This window comes from Neomonachus schauinslandi, chromosome 12, assembly GCF_002201575.2.
Source record: "Neomonachus schauinslandi chromosome 12, ASM220157v2, whole genome shotgun sequence".
In the NCBI taxonomy this organism is placed as follows: Eukaryota; Metazoa; Chordata; class Mammalia; order Carnivora; family Phocidae; genus Neomonachus; species Neomonachus schauinslandi.
In genome coordinates this window covers 64,636,862-64,655,449 of record NC_058414.1, presented here as the reverse complement: position 1 = coordinate 64,655,449, position 18,588 = coordinate 64,636,862, and the positions used below count along the sequence as shown (strand labels likewise).

General features: G+C 35.1%; 1 protein-coding gene across 4 annotated transcripts in view; it reads right to left on the bottom strand.

Annotated features, from left to right (window-relative positions):
* Positions 1-2,278: 2,278 nt before the first annotated feature.
* SEPTIN7 (septin 7) overlaps positions 2,279-18,588 on the bottom strand; it is a 122,013-nt gene continuing 105,703 nt past the window's right edge. For all 4 annotated transcript variants that reach the window (XM_021699443.2, XM_021699442.2, XM_021699441.2 and 1 more), the window contains 3 exons: positions 9,279-9,414; positions 5,075-5,214; positions 2,279-3,441 (listed from right to left, as the gene is read on the bottom strand). In XM_021699443.2, the coding sequence (XP_021555118.1) occupies positions 3,402-3,441; positions 5,075-5,214; positions 9,279-9,414 (316 nt within the window). In that variant the 3' untranslated portion in view covers positions 2,279-3,401. The remainder of the gene's footprint in view (positions 3,442-5,074; positions 5,215-9,278; positions 9,415-18,588) is intronic.

Here is an 18,588-nt window from a genome sequence, read left to right as displayed (position 1 = left end):
AAGACTGGCTCAAACTCCAGCTCTGCCAGTCACCACTTGTCTCCTAGGTAGGTCACTAAACATCTCCAAGCCTGATTCCAGTCTGTGAAAGGATGATACTGGTATCTATTAAGGTTTAAATGAAGAAAATGCACAAAAACTAGTTAACTTACCATCTGGAACATAGTAAGTGTTCAATACATGGATAATTGTCATTATTACAAAGGGGTAGGGAAAATATCCTGAATGAAACACAGGGACTTTTGTTTACATTCGCGAGCTTTTTATTAGAAAAGACTTCAATTTGCTGGAGTGGGAGACAATAATTTTTCCTTTCACATCAAATAGGATACCACAGCAGTCTTCACTAGGACATCCTTGGGGAGTCAACAAAATTATTAATGATCTACATACTACCTAGATCAATGGCTTCCAAAGTGGAATGAGCTACATGATTCACTGGGGCTTGAATACTAAACTTTTTTCCCCCCACTTTAAAATTGTTTCATAATGTTCACAGTAACATAGTAGTACATGCATACAATTTATTATACAATATTTAATAAGGAAACAGGATAATGTTTGGAGATAGTGATCTAGATGATCTGCTAAGTCAACATTCTCCTCTTGCTGCATTATCAGGCCATCTTATATGCTTTCTTCTTGCTTTTTCCTCACCTACTATACACCTACCTCCACATTACTAGGTCAGTTTCTCCAAGAGGGTAAAAGGCACGAAAGGTAGTGGCGGGGAGGGGAGGGTCCTCAGAATGTGCAGGTGGTAGAGCGACACCAAACTAATGAGTCTGAGAGGCAGGAACCTGTATGTATCTCTTCAGCTTTCAAGAGTATGACCTAAGCTATACAAAAATAAGCCATATGTCCAATCAATTCATTTATCAACTTCCCTGGTTACTTGTGAATGTGATAACGAGACAAGTAGAATTCATCCCACTAGGTGGCAGTAAAACTCTATCATTGTGGTGCCCAAATCAAGCCCCTGGGACTAGGATTGACTAATCCTGCATACTTAGAAAGATTGTGGTTACCAAGTTAGTTCAATCATATAGTGTCTCTAGACAATGGAGAGTAGGCATTATTGTTTTGTTGTTTACAAGCTGGCCTTTCCTTATGCCTTCCTCAATGTTACACGTATTATGAGTGATCATATATAGCAGTTCTCAGAAATCCAGAGGCCATATAGCAAAAATAGCCCTCAATATGCTTGAAAAGCCTGGAGTCAACAATCAAAAGACCCAGTAAGGTTGTATAGGTCCCATATCAGATTCAGGTAAAACCTTAGGTATGACAAGGATAAGGATTTGTGCAAATTTTTACTAGGGTAGTAGAATAAAGGTAACTTACAAATTTAACACAATATACAGAATTTTTAAATGGTAACTATAAGGACCTGTTTCTAGGAGTAATCCTTCACTAGTTAGGCAGGTGGTCCACACAAAGTTTTCCATTTTGCAGTCTCCAAATTCAATAGGTTGTTAACTCCCTAAAACCAAACCTTTCTGGTTACAGGTGTTAACCCAATCTCTCTTAACATAGGAACCAAAACAAATAAAAAAACTCCTGTTATTCTGGAACACCTGATTCTAGTCTTGGACTAACAGGCAATTTATTTTTAAAAAGCCACTCATACCATGTTATGTTGTCCAACAGCAGAAGGCATTTTAGGATTAACAAAACTTATCCAAGACAATTTTTAACTAGTGATAGCCATCAAATAAAAATAAATATTTACTATGGTATTCCTAAATCATGTTTTTTTAATGCCTCATGAGATCTACTTTAAATATAGCAACTCTGGGGTGAACTTACATGTAAAGTCAAGATACTGTAACATGAATAATCTATTCATTTTGGATTTATGTATCTTTCAAAAGCAGTAAGAATCTTTCAAGCATACTGACTTATTTAAATCCTTCAGCCTGTGAAGCCAACAAAAATATTAGCAGTTACTTCCTTCTGCTTGGATCATCAATTTTAAAAAGTAACAAACATGGTGAAACTTTTTAAGGTAATGAACTGGGTTGCATTAATTATACTTAAAATGCCATAAAGCATTAAATTGTTAAAATCTCTATCATTTGACCTAGTGAAATTATACCACTTCCTTTCCAGTTAAAAAGTTTGTTTCCAGGGACATGAGAGTTTACCTAACGTGAATGAGTTGGGATTTTTCTGAGAAGAATAACATATTAATGAGATAGTAATGAGTAGAGATACTGTATATCTCATAAATTAGAAAACCAATACATAACCATTCCAAATGAAACAAACATGCAAAAGATGAGATACAATTGTGGAGGAGGCAAATTCAAGTTGAAAAGTTTCTTCCCAAACATATTCTAGTCTTGTCTATCAGCTGTAGAGTATTTAAGAGCCCACACTCTATTACATCACAACATTGTTTATTATGTGAATTTTTTTACAATACAAACAAAAAAAAAATACAGAAATGCAATATATGAATACAGCTAAATGCAGAACGGTGACTTTTTTTCTTTTCAAGAGGCCATGATTCCCATTTCTAATAAAATAAAGAGACGGCACATAGGTAGAAATAGGTTGGTCGTTAGCTTCACAATTTTGCCTAGAAATGATCTATAAATGCATTTTTCCCCCTGCTACTTACCATAAAGTGTAAAAAGGGAATTAAAGGAAAGTTTCCTTGTTGGTTCCTACCATATGAAAGATGCTATATTCTATTTTAGCAGGACCAATATATGGAAAATACCTAAATAAAATGTTATTACAAAAATGAAGCAGTAATGAGATTCCGGCTAAAGAGGGCACTAAATGAGAATAACATATATTTAAAGAATCCAAAACAAACAAATAAACAAAAGAAGGTTGTTATAAAAAAGCTCTAGGTGCATTGTAAGCATATAGGATTTTTTTTCCATGTGTATTTTTAAACAATGGAAGTGTCAAAAAATAGGGTCAACTGTGTTAGACTAAATTACATTATTGTATACGCTGCACTGAATGGAACCTTTGTATTATAATTATCATAGAGAAGCACAGTTTGCATCATATTATGGCAATTTATCCTCAATGAAAACCTTCCAGAGTCCTTTTATTTTGGAATATCCTGTAAACAATCAAACCACCAGAACATGATTGTACAACAGTAAAATGTTTTCTTGCATTAAATTGAAGACATCTGTTTAATAAAAAAAAAGTAGGAAAGGTACTTAGAGCTGTTAGTTTCTAAGTACACACACCCTAGACAATTCAAGGCATCTTAATCTCCATCAAGAACAAAAAAATAATAATAATTTTTGTCATGCTGTTAAATCCATCATTAAGGATAAAACTGGTGCAAATTGGTCAAACGGATCCAACAAACACTGATGTCCAAGCTGGCATATTGGCAACTAATATGTAACTGGTGGTCAATAGAGGGTTTAAAAGATCTTCCCTTTCTTCTTGTTTTTTTCCAAGGTTCTAAATTTAAAGGAAAATAGTCAAAATGAGTAGCCATGTTATAAACATTACAGCCAACACATGATAGTAGCACTGGCTAATCCAGCTACAACTGTGTTAGATTTTCCAACACTACTTTTTTATTTAAAAAAATAAAAGGGGTGCCTGGGTGGCTCAGTCAGTTAAGCGTCATCGGACTCTTGATGTCGGCTCAGGTCATGATCTCAGGGTTGTGAGATCGAGCCCCGTGTCAGGCTCTGTACTGGCTGTGGAGCCTGCTTAAGATTCTCTCTCTCCCTCTCCCTCTGTCCACCCCCTGACCCCTGCTTTCTTTCTCAAAAGTAAATAAATAAATTTAAAAAAATAAGGTTTAGAAGTGGATAATGAGGACAATGGAAATCTGTAATAGACAACTGAATATTTGACCAAATTTCAGGATAAATAATAAAAATAGGACAAAAACCCATTTTTAATGTATGAGAACAATTCTTTCCAAATGAAATAGTGCAAACTGAAAAATACCAACTGACATAAATACAGTGTCCTTTTACGGTCATTTGAATTCTGAATTACATTTGCTTTTACCAATAGATTTTCCTCTTTGCTGAGGAAAAGTTAATAGAAGGACAGTGTTATAGAACAAACATCTAACCTTGAAAATATTTAGCAGTGAGGGTAGACTGTAGTATTTTTACAGGGATATAACTTTTCAGTTTTTAATGGGACTAAAAAGAAAAAGAACAAAGTCAAGGTACAAATATTACTGAGTTTTGAGTAAACTAAGAACAAGTAACTGATCAGTTGTATTTGGAATCAGATATCCAAAATTTTATCTTAAGAAACAATTTTTTTTTTTTAATATTTTATTTATTTGACAGAGACATAGCGAGAGAGGGAATACAAGCAGGGGAAGTGGGAGAGGGAGAAGCAGGCTTCCTGCCGAGCAGAGAGCCTGATGTGGGGCTCAATCCCAGGACCCTGGGACCATGACCGGAGCCGAAGGCAGATGCTTAACGACTGAGCCACCCAGGCACCCCAAGAAATAATTTTTATCCTAAAGAAATAATTCAACACAACTAAAACATACCCCTAAATGTATAAAAGATCTCTGTAGCAGTGCTTTCTAAGTTTGCCAATGATTGAACACAACTATTCTGTCCAACAATTGAAGGGAGGAGATAAGAGATTGATTATGGTGAGTCAACTAGGGAGAATGCTATGAAGCTATGAAATTATAATTAGGAAGACTGTTAAGTCATGGAAAATTTTGTAATGAAAAGAAATATTGTTAGAGTAGACAGATTGCATCCATCTATATAAAAATATTCATCCATGAAATTAACTGTGCTTGGGTGATAATGGGTAAGGTCTTTTATTTATTTTTTTTAAAGATTTTATTTATTTATATGAGAGAGCGCGAGTGCTCAGGAGCCAGGGGAGGAGAAGAGGGAGAGGGAGAAGCAGACTCCTCACTGAGCAGGGAGTCCAATGCAGGACTGGATCCCAGGACTCTGGGATCATGACCTGAGCTGAAGGCAGATGCTTAACCGACTGAATCACCCAGGCGCCCTGGGTAAGGTCTTTTAAAATAAGTAAGATGATAATTCCTTAAAACATTAATACACACATTTCTTAGGAATCTGATATTAATTACCTGGAAGAGTTCTGTTGTTCTAAAATACGTTGTTGGGCTTCCCAGTTTGCTTTCTCATCTTCAAACTGACGACGTTTTTCCTCTAATTCTTTGTGTTGTGCTTCCAAATTCTTTTTCATTTGCTCATGGCGCCTTTGGAGCTAAATCAGAGCACGATACACAAAATAAAACTGTTTAATAAATCAGGAGCAGAAGTATGTTTCACCCAGACATCCTAATGTTATAAATATAAGCACTGAGTTCTTGTGCTGTAAATTCAGAATACCACCTGGAAAGCACTGTCTAGGATTTCTCCTTCTGTAGGACTTGCCACCCAAAAGGCCAGTGACCCAAGAGAATAATTTTGGGAAATGGGGAAAAAAAGTGCAACAAGTTTATAGTTGTGTTGCACTTACAATGGACATACCCTATCTTATTTATCATCTCATTTTGCATTACTCATAAGCATGGAGAAACAAGGCAAAGAAGACATCACTGTCCTCATTGTATAGATGAGCAAACTGCTGCAGAGTTTCAGTCACTTGCCCAAGATTATTAGCCAGAAAATTGGAAGAACCAGGATTGAACCGGTCTCCTAATTCCAAGTTCAGAGAGCTGAGACAAGTGGAAAGAAAGCAGGTAGATAAGGACTTAAAGAGCTTCAAGATCACAGTAAGCTTCCCCGATTCCTATAAAGCAGTGGTTTCTCAAATGTTAGCTTCGTGCAAATCACCAAGAGTGCTTGCTCAAAATATAGAATACTGGATCTCACCCAGACATATTGAATTAGAATCTTTGAGTGTTAAGACTAGAAACCTGCATTTTTCAACAAGCCCTAGTGATTTCAATGCAGGTATTTTTCCTACATTGCGAATTAATGCTGTAAAGAATGCTGGCTGAGAAGTAGAAACACTCTTGCAAAGTAATTGCAGAAACAAAGAGCTTATCTAATGGTTCTTTAAATAATTTCATTTAGGCACTAGTCAATCTATTTCTGAAGAAAACAGTCACACCAATAAAAAAATCAGGTTGAATCTAAATACACTCAATATCTAAAAAGTATTCAAAACCTTCAGATGTCCAGAAATCATGTTCTATTAATGATCATATTACATCAGTGAGTTAACATCCTGAATTTGGATTATAGTAAAATTTTGTATATAACTTGTTTTCTCAATTACTTTGTAAACCACAAAGTATGACTTCATATTTATTCCTACTGCAAATATTTCATGCAATTCCTACAAAACAAAACCATCTAAGATAAACTTAAGCAAACATGAGTCAATTTGAGATGTCATCTTCCTGACTGTAGCAGACAAGTTACTAAGAAAATATCAGAAAATAGGAACACAGGAAAATGCCTCTAATTATTTAAAAAAAAAAAAATGCAAGGGAATCATAAACACACAATTCACAATAGTTACTTCAGAGAAGGAGAAAGAGAACTACCATAGGGAGGTACACAGGGGCTTAAATGAACTAATGAGGTCTTATTTTTTAAGCTGGGTAGAAGTTTGCAGGCATTCATCATTCTTTATCTGTACATTTCTGTAACTGCATGTAGGTAAAAAGTACTGGTTACAAGCCCTCTCAAGGGACCGCTGGGGTTAGATGTCTTCCAAAATTCTGACTTTTTCAGATTTTAGAAAGACAATATTACTTAGAAAGGTGTATATATTACATTTACAGAACACCTCCTGGGCTGTCTAGGGTAGCACCTACCTTAGCATCAAACACATTACTATTTTTTGCAGTAAATTTTATAAATATTCACATTAAGTGGAATAAAACAATTAGTTCTATGTCTGGTTTTGCAGTTTTCAGAGCTTGTTAGGATTTAGGACTTGAATCTGTGGATACATGATTGTGGACTTGCCTAGTGATTAAGAGCAAACTTAAAGAGCTAATGGTTTCAACTTACAACAATATGCAGCACTGACCAAGCTAATTTATCCTTCCTCTCATGTATAAAAAGGGAGATACGCAATAATATCTACCTCATAGGGTTATGATGTGGATTTAATGACACAATAAGGATGCTTAGTACTGTGCCTGATGCACTGTGCTGCTGGATATTAGCAGCTGTGCCCTAAACAAACATTCTAGCACTAATGAACTTGAGAAAAAACTGTATTAAACAAGGTTAAGTAGGTCTCTTCACCTATATATTTATATACCTATATGGCTTACACTATCAGGAGAAACTTGGCAGATCTTTTTATAGGTTCTTCCAATGCTAAGAAAGATTTCATCCTTCAAAGAGAAAGTTTCTCAAAACTCTGTTTTCACCACTCACAGAAATCATAAAAACTCTTGAAGGGTTTTTCAGCTACAGTTTCATTATTATTTGTTTATAACATTTACTCCTAGGAGCAGTTACTAACATATGTCTATAGCAAATGTAAATTCAACTACTTTTAGATTTTCAATGAAATCTAAGTGGAGAGGTAATACAGACTCTTGATTATTCTTGTTTTTATTCCCCTCTGTTACAGATTTTTCAGATTATTCACTAGTGAAAGAGTAAAAACTCAAATGGACAGTTAATAAAAGGCTGATAAATAAAAAGACTAAACTTAATCTCCAAAATGTCATCTTATTAATGACAGATGCTAGAGATGCTATTCCTGCAGTGCTTTGCAGTCTCAAAACAGAAGGAACTATTCCATATCTTTACTGCATTTAGTTTATGACAAATGTAACAATGGTCAAAGTGGGGTTTTTTTGTTTTTTTTTTAAAGATTTTATTTATTTATTTGACAGAGAGAGAGTTAGCGAGAGCAGGAACAGAAGCAGGGGGAGTGGGAGAGGGAGAAGCAGGCTTCCTGCCGAGCAGGGAGCCCAATATGGGGCTCGATCCCAGGACCCTGGGATCATGACCTGAGCCGAAGGCAGACGCTTAACGGCTGAGCCACCCAGGCGCCCCTGTTTTTTTTTTTTTTTTTAAAGTAAGAGATCACATGTAAAGCCTAGTAATTTAAGAATAATCTAATGTGGAATATAAACATTTCCTCGAAATTACTCAATATTTTACTTATTCCATGCATTCTATTTAGTGGATTAAAATACTTTTATTTAGTCAAAGAGGGTTTCAGTATTTTATGCAGTAATTACAAAAGCAATGAGATCCACCATAAGAATGTAAACAAAATAGATCTGAATCCCCTTTTATTTATTTATTAAAGATTTTATTTATTTGACAGAGAGTGAGAGAGACAGAGAGAGAGGGAACACAAGCAGGGGGAGTGGGAGAGGGAGGAGCAGGCTTCCCACCAAGCGGGGAGCCTGATGCAGGGCTTGATCCCAGGACCCTGGGATTGTGACCTGAGCCAAAGGCAGATGCTTAACAAATGAGCCACCCAGGCACCCCGTGAATCCCCTTTTAATATATTTAGATACAAATATTAGTGGAGCCACATATAAACACAGGGGTCTCACTGAATTTTAACATTAAAGGTCATTTTTAAATTATTTCATATTAATATCTATCAAACCAACTATTACTTGATTCTCATGTTAATGTTTTTTTCCTCCATCTTTCACTTCTTGAAGGAAATGTAAGGAAATGTCTTCAAGGTCTTTTTGATTTATAGAAACTAAATGTATGCCTCAACATCCAAGGTAGTAGATAAGCTTGCTGGGATGCTTTGTCACTACTTTACCAATTTGTTAACACTGGCAATTACTCTAACACTATATTACAAATATGCCCAACTCATTTACAACAAAATCACATTCCTTCTGTTTTCTTCCCTTTGGCTGTCTGTAATTTATCCTAGCAAGCCCTTAGTTCAGTTAAAGTTCTTTCTTTTGTTCTCTCATTCATATGCAAATAACTCTGGTTTATTATTATTCTAATACTAGTTTTTATTCTTACATCCACCCAAAACTCTTGATCTTTACTCTTCTTACCTTGAATATATGAAATACCTTATAATTTCATTTCTCACAGTTTGCTCATTAAAACTGATTAATTCATTATAAGTATTCTATTATATCTTCCTCCCAAGTACATGTATGGCCAAACACTTACATATTGAGGTATATAATATTATTATAAACAAAGTGCTTCCTTTTATTTCTCCATTTTATTACATTAGGGCATTATATTAAATTTGAAAAAATATGGGTAGAAAGGTTTTATTATCTATACTATTAGAGATATTATTATTTTAAAAAGAAATGATATGTCTTTAGGATGTGAAAATGTTAGGCTGACTACCTCAGCTTCTGAATCCTTCAGTTTTTGAACTTTTTCTTTGACCTTCATCTCAAACACCTGCTCCATCTCCATCTCCATCTTCTTCATCTTAGCTACATGCTCCCTTCTTTCTTCTTCCATTTGTGCAAGAGGGCTCCTGTTGTGAACATTAAGGATAAACATCAAAAGTCTAAATATGAATTCAAGACAAAACTTTGAAACAGTGATGAAAACAAATGATAAGCTGAATCCAATTACTAAATTGTTTCTTGAAAATACGTTTGAAAATAATTTTTCAATTCTTCTGACACCATCTTCAATGACACAGAACACAGATTTAAAGTTTTATGTATAAATGCATTAAAAATTCTTTAGAAGCTTTACAATTCATAAATATTTATAATAGAATTTCCTTCCATAAAGTTTTATATTTAAACCTGAATCTCTAACGAATAATTACTATGAAAATAGATATAAAAAAACTGTTAGGAGGATGTTTCTCTTAACCTAGTGCATATCAAATCTAAAGATGACACATAAACTGTAGGAGGAAAATGGAAAGGAAACATTCCCAAATTATACTAACAGAATGGAAAATGAGAAGAAATTTAATTTTGTACTTCAAACAAAATTTCAATGTGAAAAAAGGAACAGATCTAATGAAGTTAATATATGTAGAATATTTTTAGCTCTACAAATTTCTAAGTGTTACAATCTCTTCTATGACAACTACTGACATCACAATTATAAGTTAATTAACATTAATTCAAATTTATTTTAGTAACTGAATTACCATGTTCGAAATTACTACCAGTGAATCCCTAGAAAGTTTTTCATTTAGGTTTGCAGAATATTTCTAGGCCACTTACGGTAATTTCACTACTCATGAAATACATTCCACCTAACTCAAATATTTAACTGTCTTAATTTTTTGTCTTTTTTTTTTTTTTTAAAGATTTTATTTATTTATTTGACAGAGAGAGACACAGCGAGAGAGGGAACACAAGCAGGGGGAGTGGGAGAGGGAGAAGCAGGCTCCCCGCAGAGCAGGGAGCCCGATGCGGGACTCGATCCCAGGACCCTGGGATCATGACCTGAGCTGAAGGCAGTCGCTTAACCAACTGAGCCACCCAGGCGCCCTAATTTTTTGTCTTATTTTAGAAAGATGTCTGGTGATAAAACACATACACAGATGATACATGAGAGAATCAGAAGCAAATAAATATCCTGATAATTATTTTTGAAATGCCAGAAAACAGACACAAGCATAGTTAAATGCAAGTGTTTTACTCTACTGACATTAAAGTCCACAGGCTCAAATCTCTGCACAATTTTGATCAAAATTTTCATGTTAAAAATACTGCAAACAAGCTTTATCTTAAGGCTAGTATACTTAAAGAGACACAAGTGAATGCCAAAGTATCAGTAACTCACTACAGTCCCAGGGAGGAAAGAACCCTTTGCTTCGTGACTGACAAACCTTTGCAATTAGTGTAAATGTTACACAACCCATATTTTGAGTATAACAGAAGACAACCACATTTCATTTAAATTACCATTTCCACCTTTGAAAACTATTCAGTACACAGGACAACTTAAGAGAGACATGTCCTCTTCTGACTTTGTTGATAAAACATGTTTATTTTGCCTCCATATCAGCAGGCTTTGACCACTGAATAGCACATTTTAAATTGGTGAATTTTATCTCAGTAATGCACTTTAAGAAATTAAATCATGGCTTACAAACAAAAACAAAATCAGGTCTTGGATTTCACCTTTAACTTCTAGGGTTAGTCACTTTAATCCTGATCTGACACACTTTGATTATGGTAGACTTCTCTCCTTATGAGGCTGAGTATTTTTTTTTTTTAAATTGTGGCTAAGTATTTTTACAGCACTCTTCTTCCCTGTCAAGGAGGAGGACTAGAGAGCCAGATGGACTATATTAAATAAGAGCAACAGGACAGAACATTGACTACTGATTTTTCTTAGCAAAAAGGGAGGACGAAGACATCAAGTATTGCTGTGATCAAGATCTGTTTTTGCAATTAGTGTAAATTCGAATAAAATGTTAACTAAAGGATATTTCTTCACCAAAAGTAAACTTACAAACCTGCAGTATATTTTAACAATTAAGCAATTAATCAGAAGTTCTGAAAATGAAACTAAACCAAACATTAACTTAGAACAAAAACCTGCATTCAAAAAGTGAGGTCAACTGAAATAAGCTTTTAAATATAAATACCATGGGCGCCTGGGTGGCTCAGTTGGTTAAGCGACTGCCTTCGGCTCAGGTCATGATCCTGGAGTCCTGGGACCAAGTCCCGCATCAGGCTCCCTGCTCAGCAGGGAGTCTGCTTCTCCCTCTGACCTCCCCCTCTCATGTGCTCTCTCTCTCATTCTCTCTCTCAAATAAATAAAATCTTAAAAAAAAAAAAAAAATATATATATATATATATATATAAATATCATTATTTCATTAAAAGTTAGGGTCCTTCCTGATAACATAGGTCTCATCTTTATGGCAGGTGGTTTTTTTTTTCCCACTGAGAGATTTTTTTATTGTTATGTTAATCACCATACATTACATCATTAGTTTTAGATGTAGTGTTCCATGATTCATTGTTTGTGCATAACACCCAGTGCTCCATGCAGAACGTGCCCTCCTCAATACCCACTACCAGGCTAACCCATCCTCCCACCCCTCTCCCCTCTAGAACCCTCAGTTTGTTTTTCAGAGTCCATCGTGTCTCATGGTTCGTCTCCCCCTCCGATTTCTCCCCCTTCATTTTTCCCTTCCTGCTATCTTTTTTTTTTTAAACATATAATGTATTATTTGTTTCAGAGGTACAGATCTCAGATTCAACAGTCTTGCACAATTCACAGCACTCACCATAGCGCATACCCTCCCCAGTGTCTATCACCCAGCCACCCCATCCCTCCCACCCCAACCCCCACTCCAGCAACCCTCAGTCTGTTTCCAGAGATTAAGAATTCCTCATATCAGTGAAGTCATATGATACATGTCTTTCTCTGACTGACTTATTTCGCTCAGCATAATACCCTCCAGTTCCATCCACGTCGTTGCAAATGGCAAGATCTCATTCCTTTTGATGGCTGCATAATATTCCATTGTGTGTGTGTGTGTGTGTGTGTGTGTGTGTGTATGTGTATATATATATATATATATATATATATACACACCACATCTTCTTTATCCATTCATCTGTCGATGGACATCTTGGCTCTTTCCATAGTTTGGCTATTGTGGACATTGCTGCTATAAACATTGGGGTGCACGTACCCTTCGGATCCCTACATTTGTATCTTTGGGGTAAATACCCAGTAGTGCAATTGCTGGATCGTATGGTAGCTCTATTTTCAACTTTTTGAGGAACCTCCATACTGTTTCCAGAGTGGTTGCACCAGCTTGCATCCCCACCAACATCTGTCGTTTCCTGACGTGTTAATTTTAGACACTCTGACTGGTTCACGTGAGGTGGTATCTCATTGAGGTTTTGATTTGGATTTCCCTGATATGGCAGGTGTTTTTAATAAAGGGGCTTCGGATCTCCTGGGCTGATGCCAATGAATCCCCTGAAATGACATACCAAATTTGTGTGTCCATGCAAGCATTTTTCTGGTGAGAAGGTCCAAAGCTTTTGTTAGATTTTGAAAGGGTCTATAAACCTCACTTCTCCCACCCCCCAACATGTCTTAAGACTCTAGAAAAGAAATAATCTAATAACTATTTTTTTAGTTGACAGTGTTAACTGAATATGTATGTTTAAGCAAGAGAGATTATCCAACAATACTGTTGCAATTTGAAAACATAGCTCGAAACTGTAAATATATTAATTAGAAACTAAGAGTAATTTTAAAATTTAATATATATTCTTACGTACAATAACCTATCTATAAAATGCTCATTTAATTTTATCCTTGGGAGGAAGAAGGCAATTCATGTAAATTTAAAGAATTTATCATATAATTTGCACATGAACAGGCTACCAACTAACCAAAAGTAAACACTGTCATCTCGATTTTTATTTAAATAACTCAAGGGGGAAAATAGAAGACTCCAGACCAACAGGCTATGTTTTGAAATTTGCTTTTAAATTCAAATTTTAAATATTAAAAATCTCTACATCCTAAAACTGCTTGTCTTTGGAAAAACAAATAACCACTTACATGCCTTCAACTGTGTCATATCTAAAAGAACAGAAAATAGAGACTTGAACACTTAAGAGTAAACCATACTAAAAGCAACAATTAAAGGCAAATTCAAAGATTTCACAATTAAGTAATTAAGGTATGTGCCCTAAAACATAAGTTTATGGCAAAATTTGTTAAAGCTAGTTAATTTCTTTCCAAAAATTCCGTTAGTAATTACGATACCAAATTATGAAAATAAACACACTGTGCAATTACCTTCTGAAAGCCTGCTCAAATTTCTAGACCTATTTAAGTATGTGTACTTTAAAAAAAATTTTTGCAGTATTTCATATTGAGATACTTTTAAGTTTTTCAGTCTTGTCAAAATACTGGACTCCTGACCAAATGAAATGATATTCCAGTGTTTAACAAAAATGGTCATAAATGGATTTTCTGAAGCCTCTTACCAGTAAAAATGATCTTTCGAATCTCTTTAATTTTTAAATTAGCACCTCATTGCTAGTCATCTTTATTAAAGTGATATTTAAAAAACTAATACAAAATTATGCTTACAATGTAGAAAACGCAGGAAGAAGGGTCATTTTTTCATCACATTAAACATTTTTTTCCAAATAAAACCTTTTTACTAGATGGCTGGAAAAAGCATTTAATTATAGCCTAACTGCTTTTTAATGGAAACTCTTCTTTACATACATAGATATGCTAAAGCTTATACACTTAAACTTCTCAGAGAAATTTAAAGCAACTCAGCCAAAGAAATGAAAAGGCCTGGTGAAAGAATAAAAAGAAACGAAAAGGTATGACATAACCTGCATATACGCTAAATCCACAAAGATTTAACGTAACTCCTTCTAGGCATCTCTTTAAAGGGTTATAGTTCCTGAAAGCCACCAGATGACTCACCCTTTCATGTGACAAACAGCAAAATCACAGCAAGGACCACACAAGGCTGACCTAGTAAGTTCTAACTGTGGTTGTGTTACACAACCCATATTTTGAGTATAAGAAGACAACCACATTTCATTTAAATTACCATTTCCTGAAGAACACATTAAACAAATACATTCACGTACTTTTGCTCCAATGGTCAGCAGGCCACTATGTACACAGACATGCAGCAACTTTCATACAAAAATTTTCAAAGGAATTTCATTTAGATGGATTTCAAAGAGCAATAAGAATTACCAAAATTTCGGGAAACAATACCAACATTTCATTTTGCCAAGTGACAGCATCATAGCCAAATGTAAAACAATACTACTCATTATCATTATATTTTCAGGAAAGGACATTTTAACAAAGAGTAAAAGATACAACTGAATAAATAATTTTTTTTAAAAACTTAGGAAGATTTCAGAAAATTGTCTTTATTTCTCGTTCAATGAAAACTTTTATGTACCAAAAGAGTGCTGAGAATCAGCTTTTGGAAACCTGTATTTTTAGTCATTTCTAGGAATTTGTTATCCATAAAGTTTTCCCAAGCTTACAGATGGAGAAAGCTGTTCAAAACAGAAAAATAACATATGGGAAAGAGGTAACAGGGTATGCCCAACTTGGAACAAGATACCAACTGTCATAACTGGTGCCAATGATAGACAACAGTTCATAAAAGAGTCACCAATCAAATGTGATTTTAAGTAAAACATACAAAAGACAACCAAGAAGAACTTGAAAAAGTAGGTTTATCAAAAATAGTAATAGGGGCGCCTGGGTGGCTCAGTTGTTAAGCGTCTGCCTTTGGCTCAGGTCATGATCCCGGGGTCCTGGGATCGAGCCCCGTATTGGGCTTCCTGCTCAGCCAGGAGCCTGCTTCTCCCTCTCCCGCTCCCCCTGCTTGTGTTCCCTCTCTCCCTGTCTCTCTCTCTGTCAAATAAATAAATAAAATCTTTAAAAATAATAATAATAATAAATAAATAAGGAAGCAAGGAAGTTAACCTTCCCCTTATTGGGAATCACCTTCCTTTAAGAGATCTACCATTTGGATATTGCTAATTCTTCTTCCTTTTCCTTTACAACCCCTTGTTGAATCTTCTTTGATCTGGAACTTGACCTCCCTTTCTGTTACTTTCAATTGCCTACCACCCTCCACACTCTCCAGTCAGGGGTGAACAAGATACACACTCCCTAAGGATTTAAGAAGTATTTAAACTGGTGACTTGATATGTTCTTTGCCAATGATACAGGCAATACCTGAATAGCTGCTAGGAATAGTGCCCACTTTCCCAGACTTTGGTCTTGAAGCAAATTAGTATTTGATGAGATAAGCTCAGCTACTTTTCAGATTTTAACCACATAATCTAAACCTTGGTTTCTTCCCAGCTTTACTGAGATATAACTGACATATAATACTGCATAAATTTAAGATGTACAATGTGATGTCTAAATCTTGTTTTAGGATCTTTCCAAAATATAATCATTCTAGGACTACTAACCTAACAGAAAGGCACATTTTCAGATATACAAATAACTGAAATACAAAACCAAATATTTTTAACTACTATTCAGTATATTCTATAGTCCATCCAAAACTGCCTCAGAAAATTAAATGTAACATTCATTAATGGGGTGCCTGGGTGGCTCAGTTGTTTAAGTGTCTGCCTTCAGCTCAGGTCATGATCCCAGAGTCCTGGGATCGAGTCCTGCATCAGGCTCCCTGCTCTGCAGGGAGTCTGCTTCTCCCTCTTCACCTCCTCCCACTAGTTCTCTCAATCTCTCTCTCTAATAAATAAATAAAATTTTAAAAAAAGAAAGAGTCATTAACCTAGTTTACTACCTAATGCTTAAAAAAATAGCTTATATTCTAAAACTGTGATTAGCACTTTGTGGAGTATACACTGCCATACAAAGGTTAATATAACTGTATATTTTTAATAATTTGTGCATGTATAAATACTGTATGAGGGCAATGAAAAAAACATAGGTCCATTAGCAATCAGTAGATAAATAAATGACCTTATTATCAATTTTATTTCTTCCTCAAATTGCCTGCAGATGCTATTTAGAGACCATGCAAAGTTATAAAGTGATAAAATGACCACCTTTCTTTTTTTAAGGACCAAAGAGATTGTCCAGTTCAGTGGTCTTCAAACTATTTATATCAAGTCTTCCAAGAGTTACTTGAGCCTGTATAGTTTTAAGAGAATCAATTTCCAGATCCTCAACTTCCACACAAAGTCTTGCCTAAAGTGATTTGACTGAAAATTTCCAAGTTATAGATAGCCCATTTCTCACTTTACAGAAGAAAGACCTACTCCCTCTTAACCAGACCTTACCTGAGGTACACTGTGCCAGGTGTAACTGGAAGTCTGAAAACCCCCAGGTGACAGGAAAGCAATCTCTTTCAGTGATTAATCAAAGTACTATAACGTACTCCCACAGATTATGTATCTGTATCTCCCAGTATTAAACATGCTTCTATTAAGGGCTAACTGTGATGTTAAGGTGTTAGAAATGCAATATTTGGGTCCATGCAGGGATGCTGAGTTCAGATTCATAGTAGAGGGAGGTGGTTGGAGAAGTGGCAATTTTTGTTTAATGACTCTGCCTCTTCCATTCCAAACCCCCACAACCTTAACCTCTCCCTGTCAATATCATCAAAGGATACACTGCTATGGAGGGAAGAGTCCCTTGAGAGCAATACAACTAGAACATCACTAAGAAGCCTAAACTCATATTTGCCTGTATCACATATTTAAATAATTGCCATTCTTTTCAGTTACTCAGGGATGACTCCTTAGCTTATAGCACTTAACATCAGCTAAAGCACCGTAAGTTGATACTGATTTAAACAACAACAAAAAATTCAGCTGAAATGCTTTCTGAAATTGCTAACATTTTCAAGATAATATAACATATACTCAATGGATAAACCTTCCAAGTGACTTATTTCAGATTCAGTATATTATTCAATAAAGTAGTAAAAACCTATTGTAATAAATTATACCAATATCTATCTAATCATGCCACTCTCCATTTGGTTCAATCTTTAAACATTTTTTTTTTTTTTTAAAGATTTTATTTATTTATTTGACAGAGAGAGAGAGACAGCTAGAGAGGAAACACAAGCAGGGGGAGTGGGAGAGGGAGAAGCAGGCTTCCCGCCGAGCAGGGAGCCCGATGCGGGGCTCGATCCCAGGACCTGGGATCATGACCTGAGCCGAAGGCAGACGCTGAACGACTGAGCCACCCAGGCGCCCCTTGGTTCAATCTTTAAAAAGATACTTTTCTACTTACTACTAATATAAAATAATATACTAACTCCTAGGGCAATTTGCTTTTTAGCAGTACATTTTTATCATTTTCATAGATAAAAGTCTGGACATGATTCATTTCATTAAGAAACAGATTTCCAGCAGTATTCTACTTTTTATGTTTTTGCCTGGGTTATATAGTTTAACTCAAGTAATCCACACTGAATTCTATTTATGCAAAAGAATTTTTAACAACACTATAAGGTTTACGATTTTTCTCTGAATTGTCTTACCTGAATCCAACAGCAGAAATATCACAATAGCACTGTTTTAAAAGCCTTATATTTGAAATGTGGAAACAATTCTTTATTTGTAGGACATGAAAAAATGTGTAGAAGAAAAAAAATCAAACATTAACTGCATATATTTAATGAATAATAGGTACTGACAGTACATTTTCTTTTCACATATAAAATTATCAGTGGCTTTAACTACTCACATTTTTCTTTTAAATAGTTAAAAAGTCCATAAGCTAGTGAAATGCATTTAGAATGGATTAGGAAATTATGAACAATATTTACTATGATGGATCCTTATGTTTTTCCGCTAAAGTTGCCCAATACAAATTTTGCTTTTAAAAAGAAATAGATAAAAGTCTTTTTCTCATGCACTGAACCTTACCTCAAATAGAATCTTGTACATTAAATATAAACACATTGTTGAAATATTAACCAAATCAATTTTTAAAACAGCAGTAATAAATTCCTAAAACTCAGTGTTTTGCAAAGCAGACACTGAATAAGGACCCTATATCAAAACCATACAAGGTACTTATTAAAAATACAAGCTCTCAGGTCCATCCCACATCTACTGAATCAGAATCTCTTGCCAATGATTAAACCTAGAAATTTACCTTTTTAACAATCACTCTCAGCAGACCACTAAAACTAGAAAACCTAGGAGGT